The sequence below is a fragment of the Teleopsis dalmanni genome, chromosome 2 (assembly GCF_002237135.1).
Source record: "Teleopsis dalmanni isolate 2A chromosome 2, ASM223713v2, whole genome shotgun sequence".
Classification (NCBI taxonomy): domain Eukaryota; kingdom Metazoa; phylum Arthropoda; class Insecta; order Diptera; family Diopsidae; genus Teleopsis; species Teleopsis dalmanni.
In genome coordinates, this window is record NC_051847.1 from 212,430,932 (window position 1) to 212,447,900 (window position 16,969).

A 16,969-nucleotide genomic window follows, 5' to 3' on the forward strand; every position below is an offset into this window, starting at 1 on the left:
TTTATATTTAAGTATATAAGTTCATATAATCAGGTTCATCAATTTCATTAACTTTCAGACAATTTTTTTTTATTTTTAATTACCGTTTATTAAAATGAATATTTTTAAGCAGGTTTTAATTTTTGTTCTCTAATGTCACAGTTTATATAATTTTATGTTGTTCTAGTAGTTACTAGCTGGGTATTAACAATTACTTTTACTATATATACATATACATATATACAATTTTAATATTATTTTTATACTAATCAGCTTTTTTAATTCTCTAAGTTTCATTTTAATATTCGTAAAAATTGTTAAACCAGTTGAATTAATTTTAAAAAATTATTTGAAAATTTCATACTCGTTTTTAAGAAAATCTGAACTTAAAATTGCGTAAACCTAAACTCGGTTTCTTCTTCTCTAATTAATTAATTATATTTTCAAAACGAAATCGTTTCATTTTGTTATTACTTTCTTTATTACGAAATTAAAAAATATAACATATAGCTATCGTTACGTACGCATCTTTAATATAGATACCAATTTAGTTTTCAGTTTTTTTATAAATTGAAAGTAAGAAAATGGATGCAGTTAAAAATTTTTATATAATAAGACGATGAAATGAGAATTTGCTGTGAAAATTGTCTTTAATTTGAGCACCCACCTGTGATGACAGGGTACTATGATTTGATGGACCCACTCTTTTTTGTTATCCTTTCAAGAAGAAGAGGAAAACGAATAAATTTGAGCACAGTTACAACCACACTTATTCAAAGTACTCAACGATCTGTTGCACCCACTTGTTATAATTATTTCTGTTCAATTATAGAGATGAGAAGAGTAGTTTAAATAAACCCAACTGTGTCCACAATCATAATCATGCAATTAACAAGAGAAAAGGAGTCTTAACATACCTATATGTATACGCAACGATCTAATGTTGTCATTTCTTATAATAACTTCTAAAGAAGTTTCAATAGACACATCTGTTTTCACAATGATCTTCACATAACAACTCCATTTACAAGAACAGAACAGTTTTACTAGACTCATCCGTACTCACAATGATCTATTGATCCCACTCTTATAATGATCAAAACTGCTTGTACGCTGCCGCCATCTTGGCGTGAGATACTTTAGATCATATTGAACAGTACACACTAGCCAGCGTTTATGTGTGTTTTTTGTTGCATTCAAATATGATCCGTTATAGCTACCAAATTTTAAAGACCTTCATTTAAAAAAATATGACAAGACTATTGAAAGTTGTGCTTTACAAGAAATTAACTTACAGTGCAAGACGTATTTTATTTATACATCGTACTTAAGTTTTTAAACACAAAAATAAATCTGTTATAGTCGCAATATTAATGGGGTTTCTTATCAATGCCCCCTAAAATAAATTTCATCGCAAATCAATATATGAGGGGGGTTGTCTTTATTAAAAACTCTATGTTAATACTACGGAGTATATTTTGTTTGAAAATTTCATTATAAAAAAAATTTTTACAGGTAGTTGTAAAAATAAGCGTAGACTTGTATAAGTATCGACAATCTTACATAAATTTAAGCTACCATATTCCAAATTATACCAACTCAAAATATATGTCCCCGACTCCTTAACTTAAACATGAGCATCATCAGTGTGATCAGTGTTTAATCTCTCAGAATTATTCCGTTATTAATATGCAATGTAACATTTATCATATGTTTTGATACATGGTCTATTTCAACTATTCCTCTCAAAAACTTTCTTCACAATCTCAAAATCCTTTTATAAGTGCGCTATCTTAATAATCTTTCTATATGAACAAATAATTAAAATAATTGTTATAGTACTCGATTTGGATATATCTTATTCTCTAAACACTTTTCAAAGGAATTTGTATTGTTCTATTAATTTCATATATAATTAGTTATAAATCTAAAACTGTAATAAAATTTTAATATTCTATGTTATGGGATCTCATACAATACTTCGTGAAAGACTAATATCCTAATAAGAAAACCTAAAATCTTAAATATGATTGCTCTTCTCAAAATAACTTTGTTAAATCAATCACCAAATATTCCAATGCATTTTGTGTTTCTTTACTTAGACGTCTGCATATTACCAAAAAAAAAATATAATCCAATCTTTTAATACACAAAAATATTTTACAGCCTTCCAATCCGTCAATGTGTTCACGATATGAGGTATTTAAAGGAATTAAAGGAAAGAACTTCTCTGTCTTTACAAAAAAAAGTTCTTTTAAGAATTTATATAGTTTCTTGTCAATCTTCAACTACCAAACATGGATAATTTTATTATCCATAGTTTCTTGCTAAAAGCCGAAAGGTCTTTTATGAAATTGTTTCTAATATATGTTTTTAACACACCCCCCGCCCAGACAGTACTAGCTTGGGTGATCACATGAAATAAGAATCTTGTAGTTACATTTTGTTCCAGAACAATGATTCTCTTGACTAAGTACCACAAAGAATCCAACTTGAAGTGTCCTTCTCTTTTGGAATGAGTCATTCTATCATCACTCTCACATACCAAGTTGGTTGAGGTCGTAAGGAAGGCCTAGCTCCTACATTCTAAAATCGTTTTTAGTTGTCCGTGAAATGTGATTAGTAATAATTTATAATCATATGAAAGTCTCTAGATGTCTTTGTAAGTACCTCTAAAATTATGATTTATTAAGTAAAATTAAAAACATGCAATTTTTTTAAGAATTCTTCATGTTAAAGTAATCCCAGAACACATATTAAAGAATTTTAAGACAGATACGAGAATGTTAGACTTCTTCTTTATTGTTTGATTAAACGCCAGTTGGTGTTGAAAGCACTTTAACTCAATACTATCTGTGATCACTTGGATGATCCATTGTTACAATGACACATTAAAAGTTTTTTATAACTTATTTATGTACTTTTATAGAAGTATAGGATATCTTCCTGACAGAATATATATTATGTATGTTTTAAGAGAGTACAATTCTAAATTAGTATCAGCGCTTTGTATGTGATATACTTTTTAATACACTCAATATTCAAGTTCTTGTGTATATCTTCATTCGTGATATACCTTAAATCAGTTCACCGGTTCACAACCGGTAGTCGAAATATGGTTTAATATATGGTCCATAGCTATTCAACAGCTATGGAAACATTGTTTTTAGTTTGTCCACTAAGACCTTATTTATAAAAAAAAAATTAGCAAAAAAATTTCCATGAAATTATTTATCTATTTTATAGCCTATATAATTCACCTATACACCTATTCATTATATATTATTAGATAGATACATGAAGCATATTAAAATAATCGTACAGTTTAATATTCTTAAACTTAGTGGTCCCTATTAAAAACAAATATATTATAGTGGTCCTTGGTCAAAAAAAAGTTGGCAATCACTGCCTTATGAATCATCTTCCTCTTATCACTCTATTCCTATCCTATTGGCACAAAAATTGTAGAAAATAAACGATGGCAACGCTGTGACGAGTTGTGTGTTGTTGCTTGGCATGGACGAAGGTTGTGAGAGATAGACGGAAATTAAATGCATTAAAACTGTTACATTTTAAATGAAATTAATAATGAAAACAATTGATTCTATAAATTTCTTTCATATACATTATATATTTACAATATAATGATCAAACTTTGGAGTAATTGTGTGCATATTTATTAAGTAATATGTCATGGATGCGATCAATCGATGTCAATGCTAATCATGTTATATGTATTCATCAATAACATCAAAATCCCTGGACTTCAATAAAGAATATGTAATAACAATATTTATTGCCAACGCCTATCTAAATTTCTAGATTATTTAAAGATAGTACATCTTACTTTCTAAGCTTTCCATTCGCGATAAAATGAATTCTCAGTTTTCAGTGGGTTTTATTTATAAAATCTATTATTAACTATATCTGTTCTCTTGCTTTTTTTTGTTTAAATGATTGTATTATGTTTTGTATAAATTAATTTTTGTTTTTAATTCTAAAAGACTTTAAAGTACGACATATAATTTATTAATTAAAATATTTATATCTAACAGTTATAATAAACTTTTTATTTAACTCGATTCTCCTAATAAAAGTGGTTGATCCATTCTACTTTTCCATAAATTATTGTTTTAAATTTCTTCACTTACTCATATTCATATCACTTTTATTTAATACTCGACTTTTATACCTCTCTCTATGGTAAACCATATAAGACACATTCTTCACATATTGTGCCTAGTTAGAGCCGCAATAGATTTTATAAGCAATTTAAGCAAAAAGCAAAACAAGACATTATTTCTAAGCTCTTAGGACTTTAAGCTTAAATCAATTAAAATCTTTAACAATATGCATCAAATGTAGTTCTTAAAGTATTGTATTTTTTCTATAATCTAGGTATTAAAAATGTTTGTGATTTTTTTACTAAAGTAAAATCAATTTGTGTAGCTTAGCTCTTAACTAGGTTATATTAGATCTTTAGCACTTAAGCAAAATCATTAAATAAAAAAATTAAACATTTAAGCTAATAAAATTTATATAGAAAAAATTTCTAGAGCTAAATATATTCCGATATTGTGTAATGCTATATAATTAAGATATTTTATATATATTATTATATGTATGTTTATTAATAAAAACTTTGAATTTCAAGGGCTCAGGATAACTTTCAAGACAGCACAAATGTCCTATTTTAATTCTCTAAATTACAATAAGATCCAATAACAAATTGAAGACGATCTACGATCTGGTTTCATAATAAATATACCTATGTGATAAAAGGATATGAATTTGGATTATAATTTTAGTCTTTAATTGTACGTTCAAGCCAGCATTAATTGACTCTAATTAATTAAATTATTATTGTTTCTTGAAATTAGTGTTCTAGTTGGTTGTTTCGATTTATTATAATAAACGAAAAGTCCAATTTCTATACATTAATTTTAACTTCATTTGAGATATGAACTACTGATTTGTCACATTGAATACATCTAACACAACATTCAAATAAAAACTGCATTTTAAATTGTAATAAATCGAATATTATGATATAATGGCATTATCAATTGCATTACGATTAGAAAATCGTAATACATGTTATTTATAACAATATCTGACATTTATATTGTTACATGGTTTAGCTTGAATATACCTTAAGATTAACCTTTGCTAAATAGATTGCTGAAACTACCGGGTGTATGCTAAGATAGTTTAGTTAAACTTGAAGAAAACAAATTTTCTCAACTCTGCATTACGAGCATCAATATCTTATTAAGTCTTTAACTTCTAATTAATATAATACCAGTGCAATCTCATTAGTGCACTATTTTGGTCATAGAGTACTCATACGATTTTTTTCAACTTATATCTCAATAAAGGGATATGTTGTTAAATATCATAATAATTTATGATAATTTATGAAATTTATTTGAACTTTAGAATTACTTAAAAGTCCCGGAGGACTAAACACAATTTCGTAAAGGCTGAGACTATTTTATTTTTAAAAGTATAACTTTATTACTGGGAACCTGAATAAAATGCATTGAAATTACCCAACCAAATTTGTTTGAAGATTTAAATTGTACCATATTGAAGTTACATCTCAGTAGACTTTAAACTTTTAGTAACAATATACAATTATTTTTTCAAGATTACACAATGGTTAACAGAATAGTTCTATATAAATATATTCCATCAGTTTAAATAATATCCTAATAGTAATCAAAATTCACTCAATCATAATAGTATATGAACCAAATATAAAACTTACACAGATTAGGTAGTTTAAATTCATTACCAACTTGTTCAATATCTCAGCTGGTTAAAATAACAATCTCTTTATACTCTATATATATGTACTATTTGAGGCCAGATTTTATAGCTCACTTCTTTTGCACGACTTGGATTAATTCCTTCCCATTCATAACTTTAATTTTGTGTTTAAGCTAACTAAGGCTTAACGACCACAACAATATAGGCCAATAGGTCTAAATGGAACTGAAAAAACCTAACATAACCGACGTTAACTAGAAGGAAATGATTAATAAGCCAAAATATATTAAATAGAAAATCTATTTTTCAACTTTTCTTTAGCCCAATAAGCTTCAGACTCGATCCAATATGTTATCTGATATTTTTCTTAGAAACTAAATAAAACAATAAATCATTTAGCATTGACTATTGAAATTCTCAATTTAAAAACTCTTCAAAACTTCCGCACACTGTAGAAAACTTAATTCTGCACTGGAGACTCATGTTATTAAACTATTAACCCACTAGTCTAATCTGGAAATATCTTTAGCACACCTAGTAGTATAAATGTGATTTACTTCATTTACCATCAGTGGCTATCAAAATATAATACTATAAAGGATCCCAAATTGTAAATGAAAATAGGTAGAAGCAATTAAAGCCCTTAATATTTTTAATAAATATATTTACTTCAAATATATTCCTTAAAGTATTATATATGTGTATATAATGTACTTTAAATAAAATATTTAAAATTTGAGATAAAATGTATACTTATATATTTACAAATAATTAATAATTAATTTTCAATGCTTAGATTAAATAATTTGTAAGCATACTTTATGAATTATATTTTAATATATAATTAGAAAAATTTTAAGAACTGTCATAAAATGTTTTACAAATTTCAATAAAGCTAAATCAAAAGAAAATAAAAATGTTTTATTTGTTATAAGCCAAATTTCAATTACCATATAAGTAATAGCTCCCGCTTATTATTTTCACAGCTCTTCCACATATACAACTACACAACCTATAGCACAATGTCCGATTACTTTACTGAACTTGGACATACACCAACTGGTGACAATGGACCTGATGATATGGATAGGAACTATAGGCGCCTTCAAGTGCTAGCCATTATGAATGGTATTGATATGGATATTGAGGTGCCAGAAGCGTCGAAGCGTGCTATCGCCAAAATGCCCCTTCATGATATTACCGAAGATGATGTCAAGAATGATGTCAAATGTCCTGTGTGCTTGAAACCAGCTGAAATCGCTGAGCAATTTAAAGTATTACCTTGCAAACATAAATATCATGAGGAGTGCATTTTATTGTGGTTGAAAAAAGTAAGTAAATATTAATTACAAGATTATAGTGTGAGATATATGTATATATATGTACTTTCTTGATTTGAACGATTTTATAATTCTTTTTAAAACCTTATAACGATTTTATAATTCTTGAAGTGTTCACAGAAGAAGATTTGACTAACTTTTATTTAATTTACGGATCCTAGTAAGGCATTCTTACGCTACACGGTCTCTAATTACACAATAATTCTTAAATTATCACACAAGAAGATTAGAGTAACCTTCAAATAATGTATATTACAGTTGTGACAATGAAACTCTACATTACATTGCAGAATATCAAATCTGTTAATAGACTCAGTGAACTATAGAATAGAACTATAAATTCTGTTCTGTTCTAACCTCACAAATACTGTTAAAAGACCTGTCAGATGTGGTTGAAAAAAAGAGTATCTTACTTATTGTTAGTTTTATAAGTTCAAACTGTTATAAATAACTATATACACTGTGGCTAAGAACTGAGTAAAAACGTCTAGTTAACCTAATTTACCACACAATATAAACAACTGAATATATCTATAATCAAATCTCCCAACTTTTTGCCAACAGAGTTACAGTAAAAAAGATAATAGAAATTTAATGCTCTTATTCAGAATCCAAAAAATAATAGTTATTATAAACAACTAATAACACATCTTAAAATATTTGATAAATTGTATATATATATATATATCAATGTTATCAATGTTCACTTTTTGTGATTTATTATTTACTAAATTATTATAAAAACATTTTATGTAATTTCAGACCAATTCCTGTCCATTATGTCGGTATGAATTGGAAACCGATGATCCAGTCTATGAAGAGCTGCGTTTATACCGTCAAGATGAACCTAATCGCCGTCAAAGACAGGACAACTTAATGGATTCTATGTATTCATAATTTCAATTCTTATTATAAGCCAAAATTCAAAATATGTACAATATATATAAGTAAACAACGGTTTTCTGGTTTATCTTAATTTTATTAATAGTCAAATATTATTTAAGAATACTGGGTGCGTGCGATGATGAAATAATTTTATCTGTTAAAATATGCAAATCACAATACTTTAAATTGTCTATTTAACATTAAGAACTGTATTTAGAAATAAACAAATAATACTAAAAAAAATTAAATTTTGAAGGAATTTTAATTAATTTTATATATTAAGAAAAATTCAAGTTAAGTATTATTTTATATCACTAAATAAGATATTTTATGCCTAAAAATATGCAATAAAAAGCTCGCAAATGCAATGCTTGTTTAATGAGTAAATAAAAACGAAATGAACGAGTATAAATAATTGTTTGTTAATTAACTTAAGTGAAAAATTAATGAATACAATAGTGTTTTTATAATAGCTTTGTAACATGACTGAATTAAATAAATTTTGGAACGAGAATGTTCAGTATACAAACTTTGTTAGAAACTCGATTAAATATTTTTTTAAATATCTCAACTGTTGCAATGTTTTTCCTCTTAAACCTCTTTCTTTTAAACATTTGCTGATAAGCAAGTAATATAATTCAAAAACATATAATACATTACAGTAATACGGTATATGTGGTGTGTTTTTTTAGTTTTATATTTGATTAACGGTTGTTGGAACGAACGACTTTCGTTGTAAAATCTGATTCAGTATAAAATAAAAATAATACGATTTTTTTTTTATATGCAAGTTTACTTTGTTCCACACTGCTTTTCTTAGTTTTTTTGTTATTTTTTCTTGTCATCGTCATAATCAATACCAATTTGTTGGAGTGAAACGCGCGAATCTAGGTATAATTTCCGTCTGACTGTTTATTATTTTCTTTACTTAATACTTTAATTATAACATACAATATGGTGGAAAAGTATAATACGCGTTTTTCAATTTCACCATTATGTTGAGTTACCCCTATGTGACGAACACCTCATTTATTAGAAAATTTCTTTCAGAATTTTTTTCACTTACATAGGAATTTTTAGCTTCATGTTTATGTGAACTAATTATTTCCACATTTAATGTAATTTCTTCGATATTATTGTTAATACTTAGTATTTCTTCTAATAAAAACATACTCTCCTAATTAAACTTCTTTCCGCTTCATATTCATTTTTTATGTATTCTTGCAATATTAAGTGCAAGTCTATACATGTACCCTACGCACACATTGAAGTATGAATATATAAAAATAATATATAAATAAAATTAATAGTGCTAGAGTATTATAAATAATAATCGCAATGAATCTCAATGAAAATATCAAAATTTTATATATTCTGTTGTAGCCCCAGGAATTGTGAAACGTAATGTAACCCTACATAAATACATTTTGACAGTTTGCTTTTCATTTCGTTTCATGTAAACTATTTTGACAGAATTTTCACAATAAGCATCGGCTGTCGTTCGAGGCGCTGTAATTTACGTATTTGATTTATATGTTTCGCCGGGTTTTTTATTTTTTCGTCAGATTTATTGATTTATTCTTTGTTTATACATAATTGATCAATTTAATTAATAGATTAAAGTGAATTGTTAAAAATTTCGTAAAATGACCGAATTAAATAAATTTTGGAGTGACAATGTTCAGTATACAAACTTTGTTAGAAACTCCATTAAAAATTTTTTTAAATGCCCTATATGTCTCAATGTTTTTTCTATTAAACCATTTCATGGTAAGTAAAGCAATTAATATAACCCAAAAACATAATACAGTACAGTAATACAAAACACGTGTAGTGTAGATTAAGAGTTGTTGGAACGAACGTCTACACATTTATATTCTTCCTAACTACATTCGTTTGTTTTTTGTTATTGCTTTTTGTCATCGTCATAATAAAAATCTTCATAATTTATTAGTAAATTTCGTTCAGAACTCTGTTCACTTACATATAAATTTTTGGTTTCAAGTTTATATGGACTAATTGGTTCCACATTTAATGTAGTTTCTTCGATATTATTGTCAATACTTGGTATTCCTTCTAATAAAAACATTCTTTGCTAATTAAACTTCATTCCGCTTTATATTCATTATTCATTAAAATTCATTATTTATATTCATTTATTATGTATTCTTTATGCTCTTGCAAAAATAGGTATGTGCATTTACCCTACGCACATATTTAAGTATGAATATATAAATATAATATATAAATAAAACTAATAGTGCTAGAGTATTATAAATAATAATCACAACATATCTCAAGGAAAATATCTAAATTAAATATTTTTTAGTGTAGCCCCAGGAATCGTGAATCGTAATGTAACCCTGCATAAATACATTTTGACAGTTTCTTTTTCATTTCGTCTCATTTGTATGATTTTGACAGAATTTGCAATAATCATTGGCTGTCGTTCGAGGCGCTGTTATTTGCGTGTTTGATTTGTGTGGTTCGCCGGATTTTATTAATTTTTTCGCCAGATTTATTTGTTGTTTATATTTAATTGATCAATTTAATGAATAAAGTGAATGAATAGTGTTTTGATAACAGTTTTGTAAAATGACAGAATTATGCACATTTCAGAGCAACGATGCTCAATATACAAATTTTATTAGAAATTCTATTAAAAACTTTTATAAATGCCCGAAGTGCAGATCCCAGTTTTCTGTTAAACGAAATAATGGTAAGTAAAGCAACCTAAATATACTATAAAAACTTATAGTACAGTATCATATTCAGTAACACAAGATACCGTTTTACGGGAGAATGCGTGTAGTGTTTGTTTTATAGTTTTGCATGTGTTTAACGGTTTTGGAACCGGCGTTTTTTGTTGTGAAATCAGCTTCAATACAAATTATAAAATACATTTTGAATAGCTTTAATTTATAAATGGCTTGATATTAGAAAAAATGGTTGCCTATGCATTAATGCATTTTTTGTTTTTAGGGTAGCATGCAAAATAAAACCCTACTATTTTTTTATGAATAACTTTTGGGCAAACTTTTATTATTATCGTATTTGTTATTAACAATATGTATACATATATAGTGTGTGTTATATATAGGTAAATAGTATATATTATTTATTTTAATGATCATACAAAACTATATCAAAAGAATATCTCGTAGCAAATATGTATGTATGTGTGTTGATACAATTTTGTCAAAACAATTTACCATACTTTAACACATACATATTTGCTACGGGATATTGTTTTGAATCAGTTTTGTATGATCATTAAAATTAATGTTCATTAACTTGTATATATATAATACACACTTTATATCTATATAAATATATAGAATTTATTATTTATAATTTATATTATATATAAATTATTATATTAAATTATATTTAAATTATATTAAATTTATAGTTATATTATAATTTATTATTGTTTTGACAAAATTGTATCAAAACACATACATACATATTTGCTACGGGATATTCTTTTGATATAGTTTTGTATGATCATTAAAATTAATGTTCATTAACTTACATACATGCACATATAACATGTACTTATACATACATGTTATGTATGTGCGTAATATATAAAGTATATATGCATGTTCGTAATATATAAAGTATATATGTATGTGCGTAATATATAAAGTATATATGCATGTTCGTAATATATAAAGTATATATGCATGTTCGTAATATATAAAGTATATATGCATGTTCGTAATATATAAAGTATATATGCATGTTCGTAATATATAAAGTATATATGAATGTAATATATGATATATTAATACAAATATGATATATATATATATATATATATATATATGTATACATATATATGTTATACAGAAGCATATGTGTTGTACATAGACATTATATGCGTATATATACAATAGCATATATGTATGTATATGGTACATATATACGTATTATGCGTGTACATAGAATAGCATGTATATGTTATATATTTACATTATATGAGTATATATACAATAGCATATATACATACAACACAATACTATATACAGTCAGCATCAAAATAAAGTGTACAGTAATAAATTTAATAAATAAAAAGCTAAAAAAGCCACAAAAAATATAGTTTCTACAGTAAAGCACCTTGGGAGCTCAGTGATGGTGTGGCAGTGTATGGTGGCCAGTAGAATATTATTGATAATAGAATGAAAAAAATGGATTACCTAAATTTTTGAAAAGGAAATTTAGAATGTAGTGTCGAAGAATTGGAACTAGATCGCTGCTGGATTTTCCAGCAAGATAACGACCCCAAACATAACGCTTGAATTGTTAAGGAATGGCTGCTGTACCATACACCAAAACAACTGAACCATCAACAACTGAACAATCATCATACCTCAATCCCATTGAACATTTATGAGTACATCTGGACAGGAAAATTCGTGAAAGAGGCGTCACTAGCATAGACTCTCTGAAATCGGTATTGTTAGATGAATGACAGAAAATTTCACCGGAAATGACAACAAAATAAGCTGAATCAATGCCGAGGAGGCTAGAAGTAGTTCTTTATGCAAACACACGGAAAGCAAACAAAATATTAAAGTTTGGGTTTTTAGCTTTTTATTTGATGAATTTATTAATGTACACTTTTTATTTTGACGCGATAAAGCTGGAGTAATTACAGTTTTTGTTGTAAAATAAATTAAATTTTTTTTTAATTTAAAGAGAATTGAATAACATTTCATAAAAACTAAAATATTTATCGAACACACTTTTTAACTATTGGAATAAAGCAAACAAATGTTGGAAAGGTACTGTACACTTTATTTTGACGCTGACTGTATATATAGTATAGTATAGCATGGAATAATGTTAAAAAATTAAAATGTGATATAAAATGCAATACGCGTATTAACATATTTTATATTTCTTGTAATTAATATATTTAAAACAAACCCCTTTCTGTTCGACCTGTCAGCTATTCGGTCATCTTCAAAAAGCTCTTAACATTTTATATGTTCGATTTAAATGGTCGAAAACGAGCATATTCCAGCTATTCGAACATTGTAATGCTCGATTACATTGTAGAAGTACTTCTTATATATTTTTCTGTTTATATTTATAATGTTTTAATGTTTATATTTTTTAATATTTACAGAAACAAATAAACGGCTTCGTCCATATATCTTACCATGTAAGCACACAGTCTGTGAAAGCTGCATAATAAAAAACATTCGTTGTTTCGAATGTCCTGTCTGCTTGAAACCTGTGTTATTTCCGAAATTTCGCATCAATATCCGAGAATATATAGAATTGGATTTTTATTTATTGGGTTATTTATATTACTTTGATTTGCTTGATGAAAATAAAGAAGCCATTGTATTACGCGAGATCAGCCAGAAAGCCATTGCTCCAAAACCTACTCAGAAATGCTCTGAGTGCGAACGACAAACTGCTTATGGTAAATGTCTTCACTGCAAGGCATTCTTTTGCACTAGTTGCTTTACGCAAGTACACGCTACAAGTAAAGTTCTAAGAAGTCATCGGCTTGATCGGATAACATCAGATGAGTTCAATTTATATGTTCCAAACAGATGTTACGCGCATCATAATGTCATAAACTATATTTGCATAACTTGTGATGAAGAGCTATGCAAGACTTGTCGGCGTCTCACAGATCATGAAGACCATGATGTAAAGCGTATATTTGAAGAGGTATGTTCATCTTGGCGTATGGAAATGTTTTTTTTTTTGTTTTTTTGTTGATAAATTATATTGATTAATAAATGATTTCAATCACAGAATCAACTTCACCAGGACGACATTACTCATATGTTGGAGTCATTGAAGAGATTTGATGAAGTATTAGCGAAATCAGAAAAGGTAAGTAAATACACCTTCATGTTTGTTATAATATTGCACTGGACAAAATTCAATATTTTTAAGATAAATACATAATAGCTAAATGTGAGCTGTCAACATTTTCTCTCTTAAAAATACTGCAACACTTATTTAAAAAGAGATTATTCTAATAATCTCTTTCTTTTGCAATACTCTTTCCTTTGTAACACTTAATGTAATAAATAGAATATATCATATAATATACTAGTAAATTATACTAGTATATAAAAAAAAAAATTTTTAAATATAAAATTAATACAATTTATTTACATAGTTGAGTTATTACTATGAAGCAAAAACATTTCATGTTTATGGCAAGTTTATAACATTTCACAATAATTTTTTTTTTATTAGATATTCACTAGTAAAAAAATTTGTAACTTAAAAAGGGACATAATAAATAATAAATTATAAAAAAAAAAATATACAAACTGCGTGCGTCTGTCGCCCCCTCCCTCCCCTAATATGTATACAATATTTGCAATACGCCTTTTAAACTGCGAAATGGCTTTCCACTCTAGGATACAAATACGTGTATAAATAATAACATTCTTATAAAAATATAATAACATATAGGCTTTATATAATCAATTATATAGTCTATCTGGTCTCATATAATTCAGCTGGTGTTATGTGTCCAGATGTGCCGTCAGATTTTATTTCTATGACTTCAACTTTTTCAACGCTTACTTTAAATTTTGTTGGTTCACGAGAATTTTCCGATTTATTATTTTTCTTCATATCCGCACGTTTATGTTGCTCCTCATTACTTTCCTTTGTTTCTTGTTCTTCGGAACTGTTTTGCGCATAATCTGGTCCTTCTGTTGAGGATACTACTATAGGTTTAAGACTGAGTGATAACTCCAAATCTGTTGAGTTCGTACTTGTTGCTGGTGTTGTGATTTCTTGAGTAGCTGGTTTAGCTGATTTAGTATTATTATCATCATCATCATCAATACCTTCATCATCTATTAGTAAATTTCGTTCGGAACTCTGTTCACTTACATAGGAATTCTTTGCTTCATGTTTGTGTGGATTAATCGGTTCCACATTTAATGTAGTTTCTTCGATGTTATTGTCAGTACTTGGAGGTTCTTCTATTTTTTCTACTTCTTTCTGATCTTTATGTACATGCGTTTTTTCTTCCATCTCTTGAAATTTCATTGCAAGATATCTGAAAAAAATTTATATTTAACATAATAAAAGTAACGTTTCTTCTATATCGTTAAAAATAGAAGATATTTTGTTTATTATAAGTACTACTGTAATATAATAATAAGTTTTGATATTGCTATTTTTATATTTTTCTATATGTAATATAATAGAAATTAATATTTATTATATATTTCTTTTATTTTGTAAATTATATATTATAAAATTATTATGTATATTTTATCTTATTCTATTGTAATTGAATACTATAATATATGCAATTATTTTTTAACAATATATTGTGGCCCTATATCAATTGTTATATTTGTGTAGTGTAGTTTATATATATTTTAATGTTATTAATTGTTAAAAAAAATATATTGTAAATTTTTTAAACTATTTTAATTACTATAGAGACTATAACCGTAGTCAATATTAATATATCATCCAGGCTTCTGTGAATATAGAGTGTGTTAGTCAACGGGTAGAATATTATGTATTATTAATATTCTTTTTTTTTTTTTTCATTTTTAAATCTATTTTGCTTGTTATAGAGACTATAATATTAATATATAATACTATAATATTAATATATCACCACGCACTTCTGTGGATGTAGGGTGTGTTATATGTGTCCGATTGTATATACATATGTCTCCTTGTTTGTTTAATAAGAAAAATAATTCTTTCGCTTGAAACTAATGAAGAGTGTTAAAGATACTACTGGAAATAAGCTGAGCTGTTATATATGGGATTTAAATAGATTCAAAAAACAAAATTGAATATACGATAAGAAAAAATTACTGTATAATTAATAGGTAATTGAGGATGCCAAAGTTTTGACAAAGTCAAAGCTAATTTTTTTCATATCATAATTTAATTTATATTAACTTATGAAAATTTTTAACTGAAATATGTGTGTTATATAAATACATATACTTACTTATCTACAAGCGGTCCACTATAATCTTCTGGAAATTTGGGTGTAAATGGTAATATATATTTATAAAGCCTTTCATTCAGTACATAAAGTTGTGCTGTTGTGGAGCACTTTACATTAAACCACCAATCACATGTTAATGCTATCTGTAGATATAAAATAAAAAGGTGTATATAGTATATAATCTTTTTAAAAAGTATTCAGAATTATAAAAAAAAAATCATTCGTTAAAAATTTATTCTGTCGCTTTCAAAATAGACAGAATTATCGTAGGTTTCTTTTTAAGTACTCTAATATGTTTTCTTTTATTGTTAGGGAATTGCAATATTTTTCTTAAATTGGGTTCATATGAGATGAGTACAGTGGTGCTTAATTACTTACATTTATTGAATGATTTGTGCCAAAAATTCTTTTATAAATACGAAAGTCGTAAAATGCATCGCAGAACACTCAAAAGTATAATTGCACAATCAACTGATATAAACATATTTGGTAACAGACCTCGGTCAAATTTTAAACAGCATGTATGTCACTGCTCTATTTGTTTTTTCTTGAGTGATAATTTAAAAAATAAAATTACTTTTTCTTTCGTTTAATAAAGTGATGATTTAATGTTGGTCTTTAACTAGAGTTCAGTACGTCACTGAAGTCTTCAAATTTGAGTTTCAAAATAATTGTAATATTTAAAGATTGGCAATTTAATATTCAAAGTTAGGAGGAAGGGGTATTCAAATATTAAACTAATTATTAATATTAATTTATTACTAATTTTTAAAACCATCATTCCATTGTGATACTTTAACTTACTTGACTGAATATTGTGCCGTTGGGGCATAAAAATGAGGCCTTGCCACCATTTAAATCACAATAATGCCATACTTGACAGTTCGTCTCAGGATCTCCAAAGAAACCCTTGTACCGTTGTTGAGTGCAATCGAAGGATGTTTGCGGTATTTCAGCATAATTTGGATAATCTATACCTGGGCGGCCTGTGCTGGGTCCGGGATGCTTATCTAAAGTA

The 16,969-nt window shown here is 26.8% G+C and overlaps 3 protein-coding genes across 4 annotated transcripts in view; 2 read left to right on the forward strand and 1 right to left on the reverse strand.

Moving 5' to 3' along the window:
* Positions 1-8,051, forward strand: part of LOC119683304 (E3 ubiquitin-protein ligase RNF181 homolog) — a 55,897-nt gene extending 47,846 nt beyond the window's left edge. For both annotated transcript variants that reach the window (XM_038096950.1, XM_038096951.1), the window contains 2 exons: positions 6,738-7,082; positions 7,854-8,051. In XM_038096950.1, coding sequence (XP_037952878.1) covers positions 6,774-7,082; positions 7,854-7,988 — 444 coding nt within the window. In that variant the 5' untranslated portion in view covers positions 6,738-6,773 and the 3' untranslated portion in view covers positions 7,989-8,051. The remainder of the gene's footprint in view (positions 1-6,737; positions 7,083-7,853) is intronic.
* A 2,356-nt stretch (positions 8,052-10,407) lies between these two features.
* LOC119676693 (E3 ubiquitin-protein ligase Midline-1-like) lies at positions 10,408-13,913 on the forward strand. The gene is made up of 3 exons (XM_038087949.1): positions 10,408-10,695; positions 13,114-13,670; positions 13,758-13,913. Exons 1-3 carry the CDS (start codon positions 10,572-10,574, stop codon positions 13,911-13,913), a joined length of 837 nt encoding a protein of 278 aa, XP_037943877.1. The 5' UTR covers positions 10,408-10,571.
* Positions 13,914-14,259: 346 nt separating this feature from the next.
* LOC119683306 (LIM and SH3 domain protein Lasp) overlaps positions 14,260-16,969 on the reverse strand; it is a 42,462-nt gene continuing 39,752 nt past the window's right edge. Inside the window, exons 6-8 of the mRNA XM_038096952.1 lie at positions 16,756-16,961; positions 15,952-16,094; positions 14,260-15,030 (exon numbers count right to left, since the gene is read on the reverse strand). Coding sequence (XP_037952880.1) covers positions 14,457-15,030; positions 15,952-16,094; positions 16,756-16,961 — 923 coding nt within the window. The 3' untranslated portion in view covers positions 14,260-14,456. The remainder of the gene's footprint in view (positions 15,031-15,951; positions 16,095-16,755; positions 16,962-16,969) is intronic.